The 16,613-nt window shown below is 32.6% G+C and overlaps 4 protein-coding genes across 5 annotated transcripts in view; 2 read left to right on the top strand and 2 right to left on the bottom strand.

The window, feature by feature from the left end:
- The window catches only part of LOC108688666 (transmembrane protein C5orf28), a 7,485-nt gene extending 5,381 nt beyond the window's left edge, over positions 1-2,104 (bottom strand). Inside the window, exons 1-2 of one of the 2 annotated variants that reach the window (XM_018194999.1) lie at positions 1,689-2,104; positions 801-975 (exon numbers count right to left, since the gene is read on the bottom strand). In XM_018194999.1, the coding sequence (XP_018050488.1) occupies positions 801-975; positions 1,689-1,976 (463 nt within the window). In that variant the 5' untranslated portion in view covers positions 1,977-2,104. Of the gene's footprint in view, positions 1-390; positions 976-1,688 lie in introns of those variants that run through there. The other variant, XM_018194998.1, reaches the window with a different exon arrangement.
- A 2,173-nt stretch (positions 2,105-4,277) lies between these two features.
- LOC108688668 (C-Myc-binding protein) lies at positions 4,278-6,603 on the top strand. Its single transcript, XM_018195002.1, has 3 exons — positions 4,278-4,446; positions 5,245-5,366; positions 6,079-6,603. The coding sequence occupies exons 1-3, from the start codon at positions 4,444-4,446 to the stop codon at positions 6,227-6,229; spliced, it is 276 nt and encodes a 91-aa protein (XP_018050491.1). The 5' UTR covers positions 4,278-4,443; the 3' UTR covers positions 6,230-6,603.
- LOC108688667 (prefoldin subunit 3) lies at positions 6,587-8,268 on the bottom strand. The gene is made up of 3 exons (XM_018195001.1): positions 8,106-8,268; positions 7,034-7,557; positions 6,587-6,905 (listed from the first exon to the last, which is right to left on the bottom strand). Exons 1-2 carry the CDS (start codon positions 8,187-8,189, stop codon positions 7,078-7,080), a joined length of 564 nt encoding a protein of 187 aa, XP_018050490.1. The 5' UTR covers positions 8,190-8,268; the 3' UTR covers positions 6,587-6,905; positions 7,034-7,077.
- Positions 8,269-15,793: 7,525 nt separating this feature from the next.
- The window catches only part of LOC108688753 (proto-oncogene tyrosine-protein kinase ROS), a 37,385-nt gene continuing 36,565 nt past the window's right edge, over positions 15,794-16,613 (top strand). Inside the window, exon 1 of the mRNA XM_018195123.1 lies at positions 15,794-15,952. Coding sequence (XP_018050612.1) covers positions 15,794-15,952 — 159 coding nt within the window. The remainder of the gene's footprint in view (positions 15,953-16,613) is intronic.

The following is a 16,613-nucleotide window of genomic DNA, read 5'->3' as shown; positions in this document are numbered from 1 at the left end:
TATATATATATTAAAATAATAATATCTATTATCTTTTATATTCTTTCGAATAAGATATTTTTAATAATAAGTATATTTCAGATTTTATTAAGAAAAGAAAAATATGAAACAAAAAATATGAAAAATTAAAATTTTTTTTTTAATTTAGTTCATATTTTTCTTTTCTTAATAAACTGAAATATGCTTATTGTTAGAAATATTATTTTCGAATAAAACAAATAAGATACGTTATAATCACATTGATCACTAGTATGACTATGAAATTTAATTGGAAGACATATCTAACCCGTAATATTAAAAATGTCTTTTTAAATAATTAAAATTAAAATTTTATTAGAGCAAACATTATAATTAATAATGTTTAATTATGTTTAATTTCTTTTTCTTCTCTCTTCGATTTTATAAACTAGGAATATCAATATTGAACTATACAAGATATTAATGTGTTTTCCAACAAGCGATATAGTAATCATGTCATTTTTGTTTAACATCAACAAACAACAAAGATATAATGATTCATTGTATTATACTGTATCATCTGTGTCTCTTGCTGGAAAGCACCCATAATAGCTCTCGTACATACACCTTTAAAAAGGTATCCGATTGTTTGTACACTCGGTATGCAATATGCGTGTTTTAAAATATGTTTCATACATCGAGTATAATATTGTTGTTATTCTTCGGCGTAAATGTGTGCAGGCTCATAAGCCAATGTAGTATGTAAGGAAGGGACATACAAAGACTTACGTATAAATAGTAGGGAATAGGACGGGTAGATCCGAAGGGACAAAACCACAAACCTCTTCTGGTACCATCTCGTATGTGGTGACTCAGGAAGGCAGCCAACATCACCCAGGAAATATGTTCCATTAGAGGAGAATGGAAGGTATTGGAGAGTAAGATAAAAAATGTCCATAATAAAATAGGAATAGTAGTGCAATGTAAGAAAGGTCGTTTTTGTAAATGCGTGGCATCCTGAAAAAATAATGAAAGCTAAAATTAGAAAAAAATAAAAATTTATATGCGCAGTTATGTAAATACACACACACACACACGCATACGCACGCACGCACGCATGTACGCACGCACGTACGCACGCATGCACACACATGTATAAAAAGAAGAAAAACAACAAGAATCAGAAATATAATGAAATCAAATAATATTTTTAGACATTTCCATAAATTTCTGCGATTTTTTCTAGTTACAGTGATAACTTTTGTTGAGATAAAAGTTAGTATAAATTGTAAATTAAAAGTTATAAATTTCTTTCTTTTATTATACTATTAATTATTTACAGTTATTATATATATCATTTTTTCAATAATTTGATATTTGATAACACTTTAATAATTTTATTACATTAAAAAATAATTTCCAAATTTTTTTGTAACTTTCAATGTATATTTTTTGTTTCTATAATTAAATTTAAAATAAAAATTCTAAATTAAAAATTAAAATTAGAATGTAATTGAAAAAATTGAAATTAAAGCAAACGTCATACGAGTTTAATTTAATAAAAGAAAATTTTAAACATCGTAATAATAAATTTATTTAAATATAATTAATTCCTATATTTTACTAGAAAGTATATATAAAAACTAATTACATCGTTAAAATATATGCTCCGCTTATCGCTCATCCAAATTTTGAAATTAATTTTCGTATGCTTTGCTTGTGATACTCACATGGATATGCCAACTGCGCGCCGCGATAAAGTGATCCAGATCAACGAAAGACGCCAACAAGAAGCAGGAAAGTATACTATTTAAATTGCGCACAATCGACTTCCGCGAAAGGACGATAATTAACATCCACGTGAGGCCGCCCACTGTCGCGTGCGTCGCATTGTCAAGCGCTGCGCGCACCGACTCATTCTTGTCGTACTTTAAGCACTTCAGCCCAAAGTCGCCGATAATTGAACAAGCACCGATCGCGCACGTCAGAAGCGCACGCGACCAAAATTCGCGCCACATCAAGTATGACTTTTTTTTTCCTTTGAAAAAACAATAAAGTTGTCGTGAATGTAAGTTAAATCGCAACTTAACATCGTATTTCGTGATTAATTTCGAAGGACGATAATGATAAACTAGACACTTGCTGCTGATGGTCCGCCATCTTGATTACGCATGCGGTGCGCGCAAGTCCAGTTCGTTCAGTTTATCTGAGGCGCGCGAAATCATGAACGTTTAGTTTCTTTAAATTGTAATCGTGTTTAATTTTATATTACTTCGATTGAATTTGAGTAATTTCTCTACAGTGATGAGAAGATAAATGTTAACTATATATTTTTTCTTCATTCTTAAAAAAAATTTGTTTTTCAAATATTTTTTTTAAAAATATCTGATTTTTTTAAGTTAAAACTATACTTATAGCTACAACTTAGTTTAATTATATATATCCATATAAGTCTCTATAGGATATTGTCCATGTAGAACAATTATAATGTACATTAACTTTAATCTTGGTTTGAATTACTTTTTATCAATTTCTAATTTTTAAAATAAAAAAAATTAAGCTATACCGAGATTCTACATTGATAGAATTGGACATAAATGTATTTATTTAATATTTATTTATAAATGTATTAGGTGTACAACTTTGCTTCCGCCGTTTTTTTACCAAAATTCGAGGCTTTATTGTAAAAAACTGATTATACATTTATGATTCAAAATATTGTCCATCGCTGGTCACTACTTTCTCCCATCTTTCGGGTAGCGTACAAATCCCGCGTCGAAAAAACTGGTCATCTTTTGAGGCTATCCACGAATCGATCCAATTTTTTACTTCATAAGACCGGAAGTGCTGATCAGCCAGGCCGTGTGCCATTGATCGAAACAAGTGATAGTCAGAGGGAGCAACGTCTGGAGAATACGGCGGGTGGGGTAGGACTTCCCATTTCAACGTTTCCAAGTATGTCTTGACCACTTTCGCAACATGGGGTCGAGCATTGTCATGCTGCAAAATCACTTTATCGTGTCTCTCGTTGTATTGCGGCCGTTTGTCTTTCAATGCTCGGCTCAAACGCATCAATTGCGTTCGATACCGATCGCCTGTGATTGTTTCAGTCGGTTTTAACAGTTCATAATACACTACGCCGAGCTGGTCCCACCAAATATAGAGCATGACCTTGGACGTCAAAATCACCGTTCTTGAAGCGTTGAAACTATTCACGACACGTTCTTTCACTAATAGCGGCCTCACCATAAGTATTTGAGAGCATTCGATGAGCCTCAGCCACAGATTTCTTCATATTGAAGCAAAAAATTAAAACCTCCCGCAAATGACGAGAATTTGGCTCGTGAACTAACATTTTCAATCGAGAATAACTTTATAATGCAGACAAATCGACTAATGTTTCTATGGGGTTATGTTAACAGATGCCCAAGTTTATTGTATGACGTCTATGACGATCTATTTATTTCGACCACCACTTCCTGCTAAAGCCATCTATAAGAAAACGGCGGAAGCAAAGTTGTACACCTAATAATCCCTCATATTTGCTATAGGAAATGTATTTTCTGAGTGTCGCCGAACTGAAGTTGGTTGAAGATTGTTAAGCCAGTTCTATATTAGTTGCAAGCTAATTGCAAGTTTGTTGCGACAGCCAATATGAAGCGTTGATTTTAAAGTGCAAGCTTATTGGCTGTCGCAACAAACTTGCGATGCAACTAATGTAGAACTGACTTTAGGTTCCGCCCCCTCGAACAGTAAAGACCGACAAGTTCAAGTATGAAAATTGACCGTTATTGACCATTCTTTTTCTTCTTCTTCTTCTTCTTCTTCTGTTTTCCGATTCAAGTACAAAGTCACAATACTATGCAAATTAATGGATTCTAAAAATCGTTTGCTACTAAAAATAGTCTCTTTGATAAACAGAAACCTTTACTGACTGTTGCACACTGTAAATGTGCATATACTATAGTCAAAGCTCCCCATTCCCGCAGAAAATTACTGTCCGGGACGAGCCTTAATTTTCCAGCTTGGCGACACATCTGAAGTTTGCTACTAGTTTCTAGTTTCTCTCTACTGGCCTGCGTTCAGGAAATACGCCCAGATAACTCTAAGCTATAGGTTACATTACATATATTATAGCAAAAATGTATCCTAGAGTTATCTAGGCATAGTTCTTGAACGCTGCCCTAGTAGTACCTTCTCAATAATCAAGTCGTATGAAATTTTCGCATTTCTTTTCTAGGGAAAAATTATACGATCGCCACTCTTCAGTGACGACGGTGACTCCATATCCTATGTTCTGTCTAGCGAATCTAGCCCATCTAGCCGACTTTCGCCATATTATGTTTATGGCATGATAAGAGACAGGCGCTAATTTGACTTTGACCGTTTTATCTCAGCTTTCATTCGCTGTTAGTAAGTTATATCTCTTGGATTGCGTTTTTCAAGAGAATCTCGAGCGAGAAAGCCGTTTGGAAATTCGTTATAATGGTAATTATCTCATTAATATTAATCTTTAGTCGTTTAATCTGTTACTCTTTAGAAAAGATTGCCCGCCTCGTGTTTGTACCGGGTTTGAACGGATGCAAGCGTCATTTTACATGCCGTTTTATTTTTGTAACGTCCTAACATCGGCCATAATTCTATGTTCGTATCGTACATTTATTTGTTGTTACTGATGTTGTCAAATGTTATTAAATTCGATATTTTTTTTCTTTTCGGAAAATATTACAACGGTTATTATAGATGATAGAAATGAATCAGAAATTATTTCGATACAGAATGTGCGTCGGGTGATAAACATGGAATGGAATGGATTATTCCAAACAAACAATAGCCCTCTATGCTAGTTTGGGCAAGTTTTTTATTTCATCAATTGATATATTGCATTGTATACGCAGATATAATTTTGTTTGTAAAAAGCACGTTTGTGTATAATATGATTGATCAGTTAATGAATTTAAAAAATCCTTTATATGGTTTAATCTTTGTGAAGATTTCAAAGAAATGAGAATGAAAAATACCTTACTTATCCATGGATTATTCATAAAATTCGAATATTTTTTGTAAATCTTATAATATATTTACAGACTTTTTCAGATAAACTTGTACTCATCTTTTCTCTTTTTTTTTTACATGAAGAGAAAAAGAGGAAAGATGAACCTACAAGAAATTTAGCTGAAAGAAACATCTTGGCTCAATATGTGTTTTATATTAGTTTAATCTAATTCATCAACTGATTATGTTTCACTTTTTTCTTGGAATAATGAATTTCTTTTTACTTTATAGTCTGTCACTGCCAAACGAGAGGAATTTCGCAAGTATCTGGAGAGAGCTGGTGTCATGGATGCCCTCACAAAAATACTTGTCTCACTCTATGAAGAGACTGAAAAGCCAGCTGATGCCTTAGAGTATCCTTTTCTTATTCTCAACAAAGAATCAATGTTGTTTAACATAATTATTCAATCTAAAAACAAAGATATTTAAGATGCTTCAAGAGAGAAAAATATTTAAATTGTTATTCATATACTTAGACCTGGTTCCACTAGTAGTATGATGAAAAACGTGTAAAATTAACTTTAATCTCAGTTCAATTAATTAAAGTTCATCTTGCATTGGTGGAATCAAATCTTTTGTCTGTTTCTATCAATATATTCATCAGTCAATATTCATCAGTTTTTATATTTAAGACCATCTTAAGTTTTGTTTTGAGATGTCACGAATCAATCTGAGGTCTGCATTAGCATCTTAAGACATTACTTAAGACGATCTTGGAATAAGAATAAGACTATGAATACCAGCCTTATATTGATTCTACAATGAGTCGGTAGTCGGAAGTCTTAATCGATGAAGTTGGCCAATCAGCCTTAGTCATATAAGTTGGCTATTGGTCAACTTCACTGATAAGACTTAGAACTATCGATTACCGACTTATTGTAGAATCAACGTCAGAATTAGAAAAAGATAAAAGTAGTTCAATGAGATTAAAATTAATCTACATTAATAAAAATGGATATTAATTTGTTGTAACTTTTATACTTCTCTTTTTGAATGAGAAAGTATTTGCTTTCTGATAGTGGTGCTTTATGAAAAAAGTTAGTTATTTCCTTATCTGTATTATAGATATATACGTAAGAATCTTGGCGGTATCATGGACAGTACTTCAGAAATTGATATCTTGAAAAAAGAATTAGAGGAGGCCAAAGCTAAAATCATCGAACTACAATCAAAATTAGCAAAGTATGAACAAAAGGATGAAGTACAGGCCGAGTAGGAGTAACCGTTATGAATAACATATCTTCGACCAGAGTTCATGCTAGTCTTTTTTTTTGGACAATGACTTTTCTAAAGTCAGTCTATGTGCCTTATATTTACTATAATAAATATGACGTTACTATAATAATAAATTGACATTTATTAAAGTTAGAATATAAGATAAATTACTGAACTTGTGTAAACATTCCATTACACATATATTCATTCATGTTTTTTAATTAAGAAAATCGCAATATAGCTGTTAGCTTTCATATTATTTCTCTTCTAAGGACAAATTACATGTAAAGTAATTGACATATGTACTTATTAATGTGGAGCGTCGTTTGTACAGAATAGATCTCAGAATCCAAATAAATATTTCTTTTACGTTTATTACAATACATGTATTCTTAAATGTAATATCATTTATTGCCTTATCATTTATATCATTTATACTTTTGTTTTAATCAAAGTGGAATTGTTTTATTAGGACTTGGGTAATATAGATGTATTGCAAATAAAATCAATTTGCAACAGATAAAAGATAACATTTTTACAATCAATTACAAAAATGTAGACATTTTTAATATGTATATAAATATTAGTATGTGAAGTTACAATTCATTTTTAAGTCTTCCACGAATTTCAATAGTGTGCTGTGTATTGACAAATTTTATTCTAATGTAGAAGATATTCTGAAATATACAAAACATACGATGAAAAAATAATAGGAATTGTAATATTAACATTCGAAAGAAATGAGTTCATTGAGCTAAGTATATATATGTAGAAAAAAATGTTTCTTTAATTCTTAGAGAATTACCTCTTGACTTTAGGCAGATCCGAGTACGAATAAGATTAATAATTTCATGTGGGTTTTGCTGCTTGTCTGCGCTTCACCTCCCAATTGTAGATACGTGCCATATTTACTTCCACAGTAGTATATTGATCTCGAACAAAATCTAGATCATGCTCTACATATCCTAAATTCTTCTTGGCTGCCTCAATATTTTTGGTCAGCACTTCTTGGGCATCATCTAAGGTATATTCTAGCATGACATTAGCGCCTAACCATAAACACACTTTATCGGTAGGTGGTATTATGGCTTTTGCGTAAACTTGTTCTGATAATAAAAATTGCGTTTCTAAGGTACTCTTCTCAATCTGCAATTTCTCGATCATCTCTAAAGATCTTTCGAGATCTGGTATTTGTGATTTTAAGCGTCTTCGTTTGTTGACTAGGTTAAACTCCATAAACTTGTATTTTCCATGGCTCTCGTCCAGCTTTCTGAGTACTTTGTCCACAGAATCGTTTTCTGGCTTTGCCATAAAAGCCTCGACATCGTCCTGGAATTGTGCAACGTGAGTGACTTATAGTAAGACTTTAAACTAAATTCAGTAATTTTATGATTATAAAATATATATATTTAATAAAAATTTTAATAAAAATTAATTGTAATTATTAGTAGTTTAATAAAGATAAACATAAAAATATTTCTATACAATGAATATATTTATTTAATCATACAAATCAATTTGAATTAACCAAAAAATAAAGCAAATAGAAAATAGAATAAAAAATTCACAAGATTAAAACATGAAAACGGTATGATTTTTTTGGTTACCATATAAGGTTCGATTAATCGATTGACATTTTGATCAAATACATATATATGGAATTTTTATTGTCAATAGAAATAATAAGAGTTGCTTCTCAATGTCCTTAGATAGTAATGAAATATATATTCTTTTCACGCGGAGAGAATGATTAACAAAAATTTATTGTAGAACGATTCCAACAAATCAAGAGAATTACGGAAATAATAATACAGATTTTGTAAATGTGTATGACACGAGCACATGCGTAAAATGAATATTAATAAAATCGCACTTACCACAAAATCAGCCTCCGGTATACCGGCATATGACTTCCTATCTTTACCTAATTCAATTTCCACTTTATTGTCACCGTCTTCCATCTTGAATCTCCTGTATACCTCCGAAGTGCACTCCTCTACGATTTATCTCGCACACTAATGTGATTCACGATTCACAAATGCTCTTGCTCTCCAATCCCACTTGCTTTCGAAACGGTTCTCATGAAACTCCTTTGAAAACATAGTGTTAATTTCCAATCTGCGCACTTTCTTATGCAATGAATATATAATTATGAAATATAAGGAATCTCATTTTTTTTTGTGATATAATAATTATGAAATATATTATGTTTGATCTATAAGTAATTTTAGTATTGTTAAATTGATAAGAATGATAAAAATTCTGCAAAGTAACAGATCACAGAAGCCTTAAAAAATATTGCATACGAAAAAACTAGGAAAATCTATAGTATATATAACCAGAGAGAAGATGTAATACATATACTTTGCATGCGATATTTTTCAAGAATACAACGCCAGGGATTGTTAAAAAGTATGCATTTATTAACTATTTAAAAGTATGCATTTTCTTAATCAAGCACAAGAAAAACACCTCATGTACCACAGACTTTAGCTGTCCGATTTGTGGCGGACTCTGTTGATAATTTATGCAAACATTTATCACACTGTTTATGATAATTAGATGAACTGAAAAAATTACGACACTGACGAAAAAAATAATTCTTATATCTCATAATTTAAGAATTTTTCATATCTTAAATTTCTAAAAAATATCTTAAATATCTTTAAATTTTATAAATTTTCTTATAAAAATTATAGAATGAGAAATCTTATTATTAGAATCTTATTATTATTAGAATATTTTACAATTTACATATATAAATCTAGAAAAATTAATTCTTTGGAAAAATATAGACTTTCTTAACTATTTTTAAAAGAATTCCATTCCAGTATAAAAAATCTGAAAAATTAAAGTTATATAAAATTCTCAAAAATTCTGAAATTTATATAAAAATTTTAGAATAATTTTTTTAAATGTCTAAAATTTTTAATTGCGACAAAACATTAAAATTAATACAAAGACACGTAATATAATTGAAATTATATAAATTTTAAGACAGTTTTAAAAATTCGTGTGTTCTCTTTAAAATAAGAACTAACATAACAACATACTAACATAACAAGTACTAAAAAGTTTTTAAAAAAAATTTCATAATTAGGTCCTTTTTGAAAATTAAAGAATCTTTATTAAATAAATTTATTTGTAGAAATAGCGTATATTTAAAGCAGGCAGAACAATTTTTCATAGGTTTTAATTAAAGCTGAGTTGTTATTTTTTTTCAAGGACCTCTCCTCCAGTGCAAACGTGTGATAGTGATGATAGTCCTGATAACTACGTTCAATCTAAATTAAGGTGTCCACCCGCAACCCGACATACATCGTGTGCTCTGGCGTACGAACGGTCCAACGGACATCGCATTTATCATTAGCTCGGGGCGGATTCCTCCTCTCTGATACACTTTATTGGGTCTAATAGAGCCGAATTATGGTGTATCGAGTAAAAGCGGGGTTGATCTGGACTAGCGTTGTCTAGACGACTTGTGCTTAAAAGCCGTTCTTTTCATTCAACAATTGCTTTGCATGCAAAACAAAACAGTCACCGCGAATTAATCCGCCAATTGTATAGTCAATTCCTCTCCTCTCCCTTTCCGTTCATAAAGTTAGTATACTAGTAATTTTATCATACTTTGTATCAAACTGAATTGAAAATAAATTAATCTTATTTCAAGCGAAATTGCTCTGATTTTATCATATAAATCATAATATGTGTACCGCATATAATATGTGTAATATATAATTTATCAAGCGATTATATGTATCTTGAGTAGATAATAATATTTTATTTTATTACATTAATCTTTTTAAAGAATTTTCTTGTTTTTTTCATTTATATTACATGGATATACAATATAATATAAATATATACAATATAATATATAATATAAATAATATATTATTATTATAATACAAATATAACAAGTGAATTTCTACATTAAAAGAACAATTCTGTGCTAAAGTATCTAAAAATTTAGATAGCTACAGATATGAAAATAATTTTATGGAACCATTCAAAAATTATGTAAAAAACTCAAACATAATGAGCAATGCTGCAAAAAGCATCTTTATAAATTCTTTATAGTGGATCTCATTCTAAAAGACTGAGATTTCATTCCAAAGAATTTGAAAAATTTGACATTTAATAACGAATTCGAGTATCCTTCATAATTATTTAATTATTTTAATAGTCCGACAAAATTATCTTTATATCTGTAGCTAGCTAAATTTTTAAATACTTCGTAAAATTGTATATATTCCCCGTAATTTTATCTTTTTTTAATGGAAAACATATTCATGAGAAGAACGCCATTAACGAAAATAGAGAGAACTTTCTATCACGTCTACTGGAAGAAATTAACATTGTTCGTTCTTCAGTGCGAACTGTGGAAAGACTGAAAAGGTCGCGAGAATCGGGCGCGAGATTGGGAGCGGAGAATCTGCAAGAATTATCGTTTTGGGGGCGCGACGCGCGAGCAGATCCAGAGCGCAGGCATGCATCGCTTTATGAGACGATAGCACAGATCCGTGGCACGTTCAGTTGGAAACTCAATGGCGGTTACAGGTTACCTAGGGCTTCCTGCGGAAATGGCCAATATACACCTCCGACCTCCAACTCGCTCGGCCGATCGCGCGAGCGCGAACTCACTCGAAACGCGCGGTTGTACGGGTTGTAGTTTGTACCCCATGCTCGTGTATACGATCGCCCTACCTCTCGCTCAACACGCACTTGTTACGGCTCATCATCGTGATCTATGCGTCTACAACAAACGCTGTATCCTTAATCCGTTCTAGTTGGCTCGATCCTACCGCGCGTGCTGAAAGCAAAAGCTAGTTAAACATCGTTATCTTGGAGAGTTCTCCGTTGTTTTTCATTGAGAAAACTTTCCTGCTTTCATTCAGTTATAAGAGAGAGAATCTTCCAATGTATATATTTGACATATGAGCGACGAAATTTGATAATTCAAATAATCATTTATTTGATGTTTCTCAACAGAACCTTCTTTGATAAAAAAATCTCGTTAAAAGCGCCTCCAGACGATATGGCCAATAACCCTGGTAGCAAGTTGACGTTAAAATGACGACAAAATGATGTAGCTTGCTACCAGGAATATACGCCAACTTTGCACACATTCGCTAAATATTGGACTACATTCAATATAGATAATTCATATACATGTCGCATTCTAAATCTACTCTATGAAAATAAATTAATTTATCATAGAACTTTCCTAACGTGAGAGATTTTCTGAGATTACTCAGATTACTGAGAGAGATCTTTTAGTTCTGTTAGCATCGTAGTGTAGACTAATAATACATATTTCTGTACGCGGTAGATATATGACGTACCTAGACCAAGAATTCGCACATGTTCCGTCTGTGGCGAAGTCAAGCAACGGCCGAGACATTAACACATTAAAACATATCTAAGCTGGAGTTTTTCATGACCGTCTTGCATTCATACTGCACAGTTTTCCTTATGAGTCGCAATCTGTACATATGAAAATTGTAATTATTATCTTACCTCTGCGTCTCTGTATGTTCCGTTTCGTTCATTACATCTAGGATTCGGTATTACTGAAAATATGGTGATGAAAATCATCGATTTAGAAAATATATCATTCAATGTTTGGAACTTACGTTCTCGAAAAATGTCCACTAGAATTGTTTCTAAAAATAGAAATGGCGTTAGCAGAGGCGTATTAACTGAAAAAGAGAATATTTCAAGTGATATAAGGGTAAATAAAGTTATAAAAAGAATTGATAAACAAAATTATAATTCAGAAACTTTCTAAACAGATCTTTTATTTTCTGTTTCTTCTGCTTTTATGTGTGTCAAATTCATGCAGAAAAGTCTTTGAACGAATACGAGTTAAGAATTGAATCGATCTGATCGCAACCTCCTCCGGGTCATCGTGAAGAAAGAAGCGTCGCACAGCTAACAATGGCATTACAAACGCTGTGACTGGCTCTCGTTGTTCGCTGCAGATTTAATCTGTCAAAATGAATCACCATTTTGATGAGCTCACGGCTAACAAACATGTTCACAAAGAATAACATATATAAAGAGCTAAAGGGTTCGCAGAAGCACAAGACTGAACCTAAATTTATCGGCAATTACCGATTAATTTTTTTCTCTTAGACACTTTTAAATAAGATTAACAAATGTTCCCCATTTTCCGGAGATAGTCCCAGGAATTTTTACGTGCTATTAATAATAATTTAAAGAATGACAAATATTAAAAACATTTTGAATATTGAATTTTGGTTTATTTACAGAGATTGAAATAATATTGTATATAAATATAATATTAGTTTTAAGTATTAAGTTTAAGGATTTTATTTTAAAAAAAGATATCTAAAATCTGGTCCCGCGCGGATTTAGTAAAAAAAAAAGACCTTTCTGCACAGAAAGGTCGATTTTACTAGAGAATTTAAATATTTAGTTAACTACAAATCTGAAAATGATTCGTTGGACCATCAAAATAATTATGTAGAAACGCTCAAACTTGTTAAAATATCACTTTTTTCAACATTGCTCATGTTTGAGATTTCTACGTAATTTGATCGTTCTTTTCATAAGATAAACCTTATGTTAAAAACGATGAATAAGAATAAAATATTATTTTGTTATTATAAAAATATAAATTCTTATTATATTTAGAATTTTTTAAAAATATTTCTTGGGACTGTGCTGTACGAGAACCGCAAACTTTAACGATTATTTCTTTTCGAAGAGGACGGCTTTGTTTTAACTTTAAATTTCTTTCAGAGCTGAAGGGATATCATTAACAAGTTCTAGGCGGCAAAGGTACACAAATTTGGAGCGATGCGCTCTTCTTCGAAGGGTCTACACGAAAAAATTTCGTTTGATCTTCATGTTCATATTTACTTTATATCGATGTGAGAATTAACTAAACTAAACTAGAACTAACTAAAGAACCAAAGTTGCTTAAGTTTTCATCGAATACTTAATGGGAATATACATAGCGTTAAATGTTATTTTAAAATATTACTCTGCAGTTTTGCAACTGAATATTTGAAAAGCTCTTTTAGAGAAAAATGTACTTTGCATTATATTCATCTAGATATAAAAGAAACATATTTATTTATCTCAAATCGAAAAAAGAAATAATTCTTAATATTTTTTAAAAGTTATTTCTATTATTGGATTAATCATTCATATTCATTTAATTCATATTCATATATTTAAGGCTTTGCTGAAATATACGAAATAACAGAAAAATAAATAAAATATGCATTTTAAGATTTAATTTTTGAGATTTAAGATTTAATTTTTAAGATTTAATTTTCTGTGCTTGGCGATCTCTTTAAAGCTGATTTAAAATCTTTTCATGAAAGTATGAAAATGTTATAGGAGATCCAGGTTTAAATTCAACAATTGAGATAATATTTTGCGCAATAAATTATTTACAGTTTTTATATTCTTACATTAACATTACATTATTAATATTTTTATGTGATGTCTGTTAACATCAATATTATTAAATTGTTTGTCAATTTAATATGATATTACTACTCATAATTCTGTTTATGATTGCAATCCAAGATTGATGAAAATTTCGGCGTGCAAATTGGATATTTGCTGAATTGAATATGTATATAAATTTACACTGAAATATTTAGGCACCTGTTTAAAAGCATCTGCTTTAATCGGAGTACATAGGAAAATAGGAATACGTAATTAGATTTATACTCCGACTTAATTAAAAATATTCTCATTGTCCAATTTTGTTTTGAAAATTGAAAATATAACACTTTCACTCTAAAAGAATAAAATCTTACTCTAAAATTTCACTCCTAAAGAGTGAAAATCTGTCACTCTTCAAGAGTGAAAATATTTTTTCAAGATTGGCTTCAATTTTCAGTCTTTTGGAATAAGATTTCACTCCAAAAGATTTAGAGATTAAGCATCTCGAAATCCTCGAAGATAACTATCGGCGGTTAGCTAGCGGCACGTGCGAATGGATGAATGAAAGTTTACGAGGATAGTAAGAACAGGTCAATCTGTCAATTGACCAGCCAGTCAGTAGTCGGTACCCGCGAATAGACAGATCTCTTCGAATCGTTCCTCCCTTGAGCTGCTGGCATCCACACAGAGACGCGCGTTTTGAGCGCGGAGTATACCTTCACCAAGAAGAATTAGCCGCAATCGGAGTGCACGGCAGATAAGGGTGCTCACAACGTGGTGGGGGATAGTTGACTCTGGAGTGGCCATTCGGAGTCAGTTGCTCTTATGCTCGCCAACCAACGTGATCGCGTTGCGCGCCGCTCGGTTCAAACCGCGTGACGCGAACGTCATAGACCGTATCCAAGAACGAACAGCGGATTCCGAAACGTGCAATAAAGAACGACTGTGATAAAATCACAGGATTTTGCAAAACGAGACATTTGACGAAAATCTGCGCGAAGTTGATAGTAAAAGTTGCCCTCGAAATGCAAAGAGAGTGACGGAGGATCCTAAGAGTTCTGCGGAGAATCGCGGAGAATGCAAGGTTTGATTTTGGGATTTTGATTACAGAGAACGTTTCGCAGTGCTAAAATCGATCAAAGTGGACTTTGTGCCTGGTGTCACGAAGACGCAACTCTTCGATCGACACAATTTACTCGAGCAACGTTCGTTGCCCGTCTCTTATCGCTTCGCCGGTCAAACGTTGAAAGAAACTGCGGAAGAGGACTGATCATATTAGCGTGTATTACCGTCTTGTGCAACCGGATACACACACGTCGCCCCGCGTCATCGGCTCCCGTCGAAAGAGAAAAACACTGCGATTATTTGCCTATCAGCAATTCCGTAATTTGATCGTGAGAAGTATCGCAAGGAAAAACCTAAGAAAATAACATTCAAAGATAAATATTCGCGCCTCATGAAACAGGTGCGTGGAAAAACGCGATAAAGAAACACCTTTTTCTTTCCGCGAAAAGAATTAATACACTGGAAAGAAAATCTCGTTGCATTAATTGGAATTCTGGTAATTCAACTAAAAAGGTACAAATCGAACATTGATAATTAAATCTGTCCAAGATAATCCGAAATTCAATTACAGAACCAGAAGATTGCTTCATCGGAATTTGTTTTGTACTTCTTGTTGATACAACCAGAACAATTTTCTCAGTGTGGTGACGTCTGTGTATTCACCAAATAAACGAATTCTATTGTCATTCAAATAATCCATAAGCAACGTCGAGTTGCGTCCTCGCGATAACTGTGTCCCACAACGTGCGCTCCCCGGGACGCCTGGCGTCGCCCCGCCATTTTTCTCCGGATATTTAGCGGAAGTGGCCAATCTGATCGCAACTCCGACGCACTTGCTGATGCGATCGCTCAACACGTGATCTCCACGGCACGTGACGTAACGACGACAGGCATCGCGACGTGTCTCGAGTGATCCATCGAGGAAACCATGCGGAGACATCGTTTCGATTAACGCATTCAAGAGTCATCGAGAAAATTAAGAGGAGCGATGATTATCGGCAGCTGAACCGCTGATAGAAATTCGCGCGGAAGCTGATCGTGTGCAAGGATCTAAGGGGGGGAGGGGGTTATTATGTTAGCAACGGGATGTTTTCTGCTGAAGGTGCTGGTGCTGGCAGGAACGGTCATTGCGCTCCTGCCAGAGGATCTGCTGGAGGATCGCGCCGATCACGTTCCGATCAGCCTTCAGGAGGAATGCGCTTCCAAATGTCCGGACTTAGATCTCACGCAGGTAAGAAATCTCCCTGTGATAAAAAGGGATATTGATATTGAAGTTGATACAGTCAAACTAAACAGTTGACACTTCCATAATCGCAGAATGTTGAAAGGTTTTACGTGTCGAGAGAAAGAATAATGTTTAGGAAGAGCATTATCTCCCCCTGAGAAATGTTAGATATCTTTTGATATGGTATCCTTAATTCTGTTGTTCGATTCCATTTATTACTATGTAAAATGTTAAGGAAACAATGTTACAAATTGCGACTCGCTTATTTCAGTGTGGAATATATCTACCTTTGCTGAGATAAGAAACGAGACGATACCTTTTTGCACAAGTAAAATGAGAACTGATAATAACGGTAACGATTTTGGAAACGAGGTGACAATTTATTTATTCGACTTCAGTATGCAGTGTATATCGAAAATAATGGATAACTTATAATTTATAAAATTGTACAATTACGAGCTGATTACGATGTTTTTGATTTACGGAATTTTTCGTCGCGTTCATTAATGTTATTTACAAATATCTTTAATCACATCATACTATCTTATGTAAAAACTCTTGTAAAAACGCGCATTAGATTTCTTGAGACAATTCTGTTAATTCAGATTGTTAATACAGATATAAAATTAATAATAATGCAACATTATAAATACAAGACGCGCTAAAT

Source organism: Atta colombica, unplaced genomic scaffold, assembly GCF_001594045.1.
Source record: "Atta colombica isolate Treedump-2 unplaced genomic scaffold, Acol1.0 scaffold238, whole genome shotgun sequence".
Lineage (NCBI taxonomy): Eukaryota > Metazoa > Arthropoda > Insecta > Hymenoptera > Formicidae > Atta > Atta colombica.
This window is presented reverse-complemented; position numbering and strand designations above follow the sequence as displayed.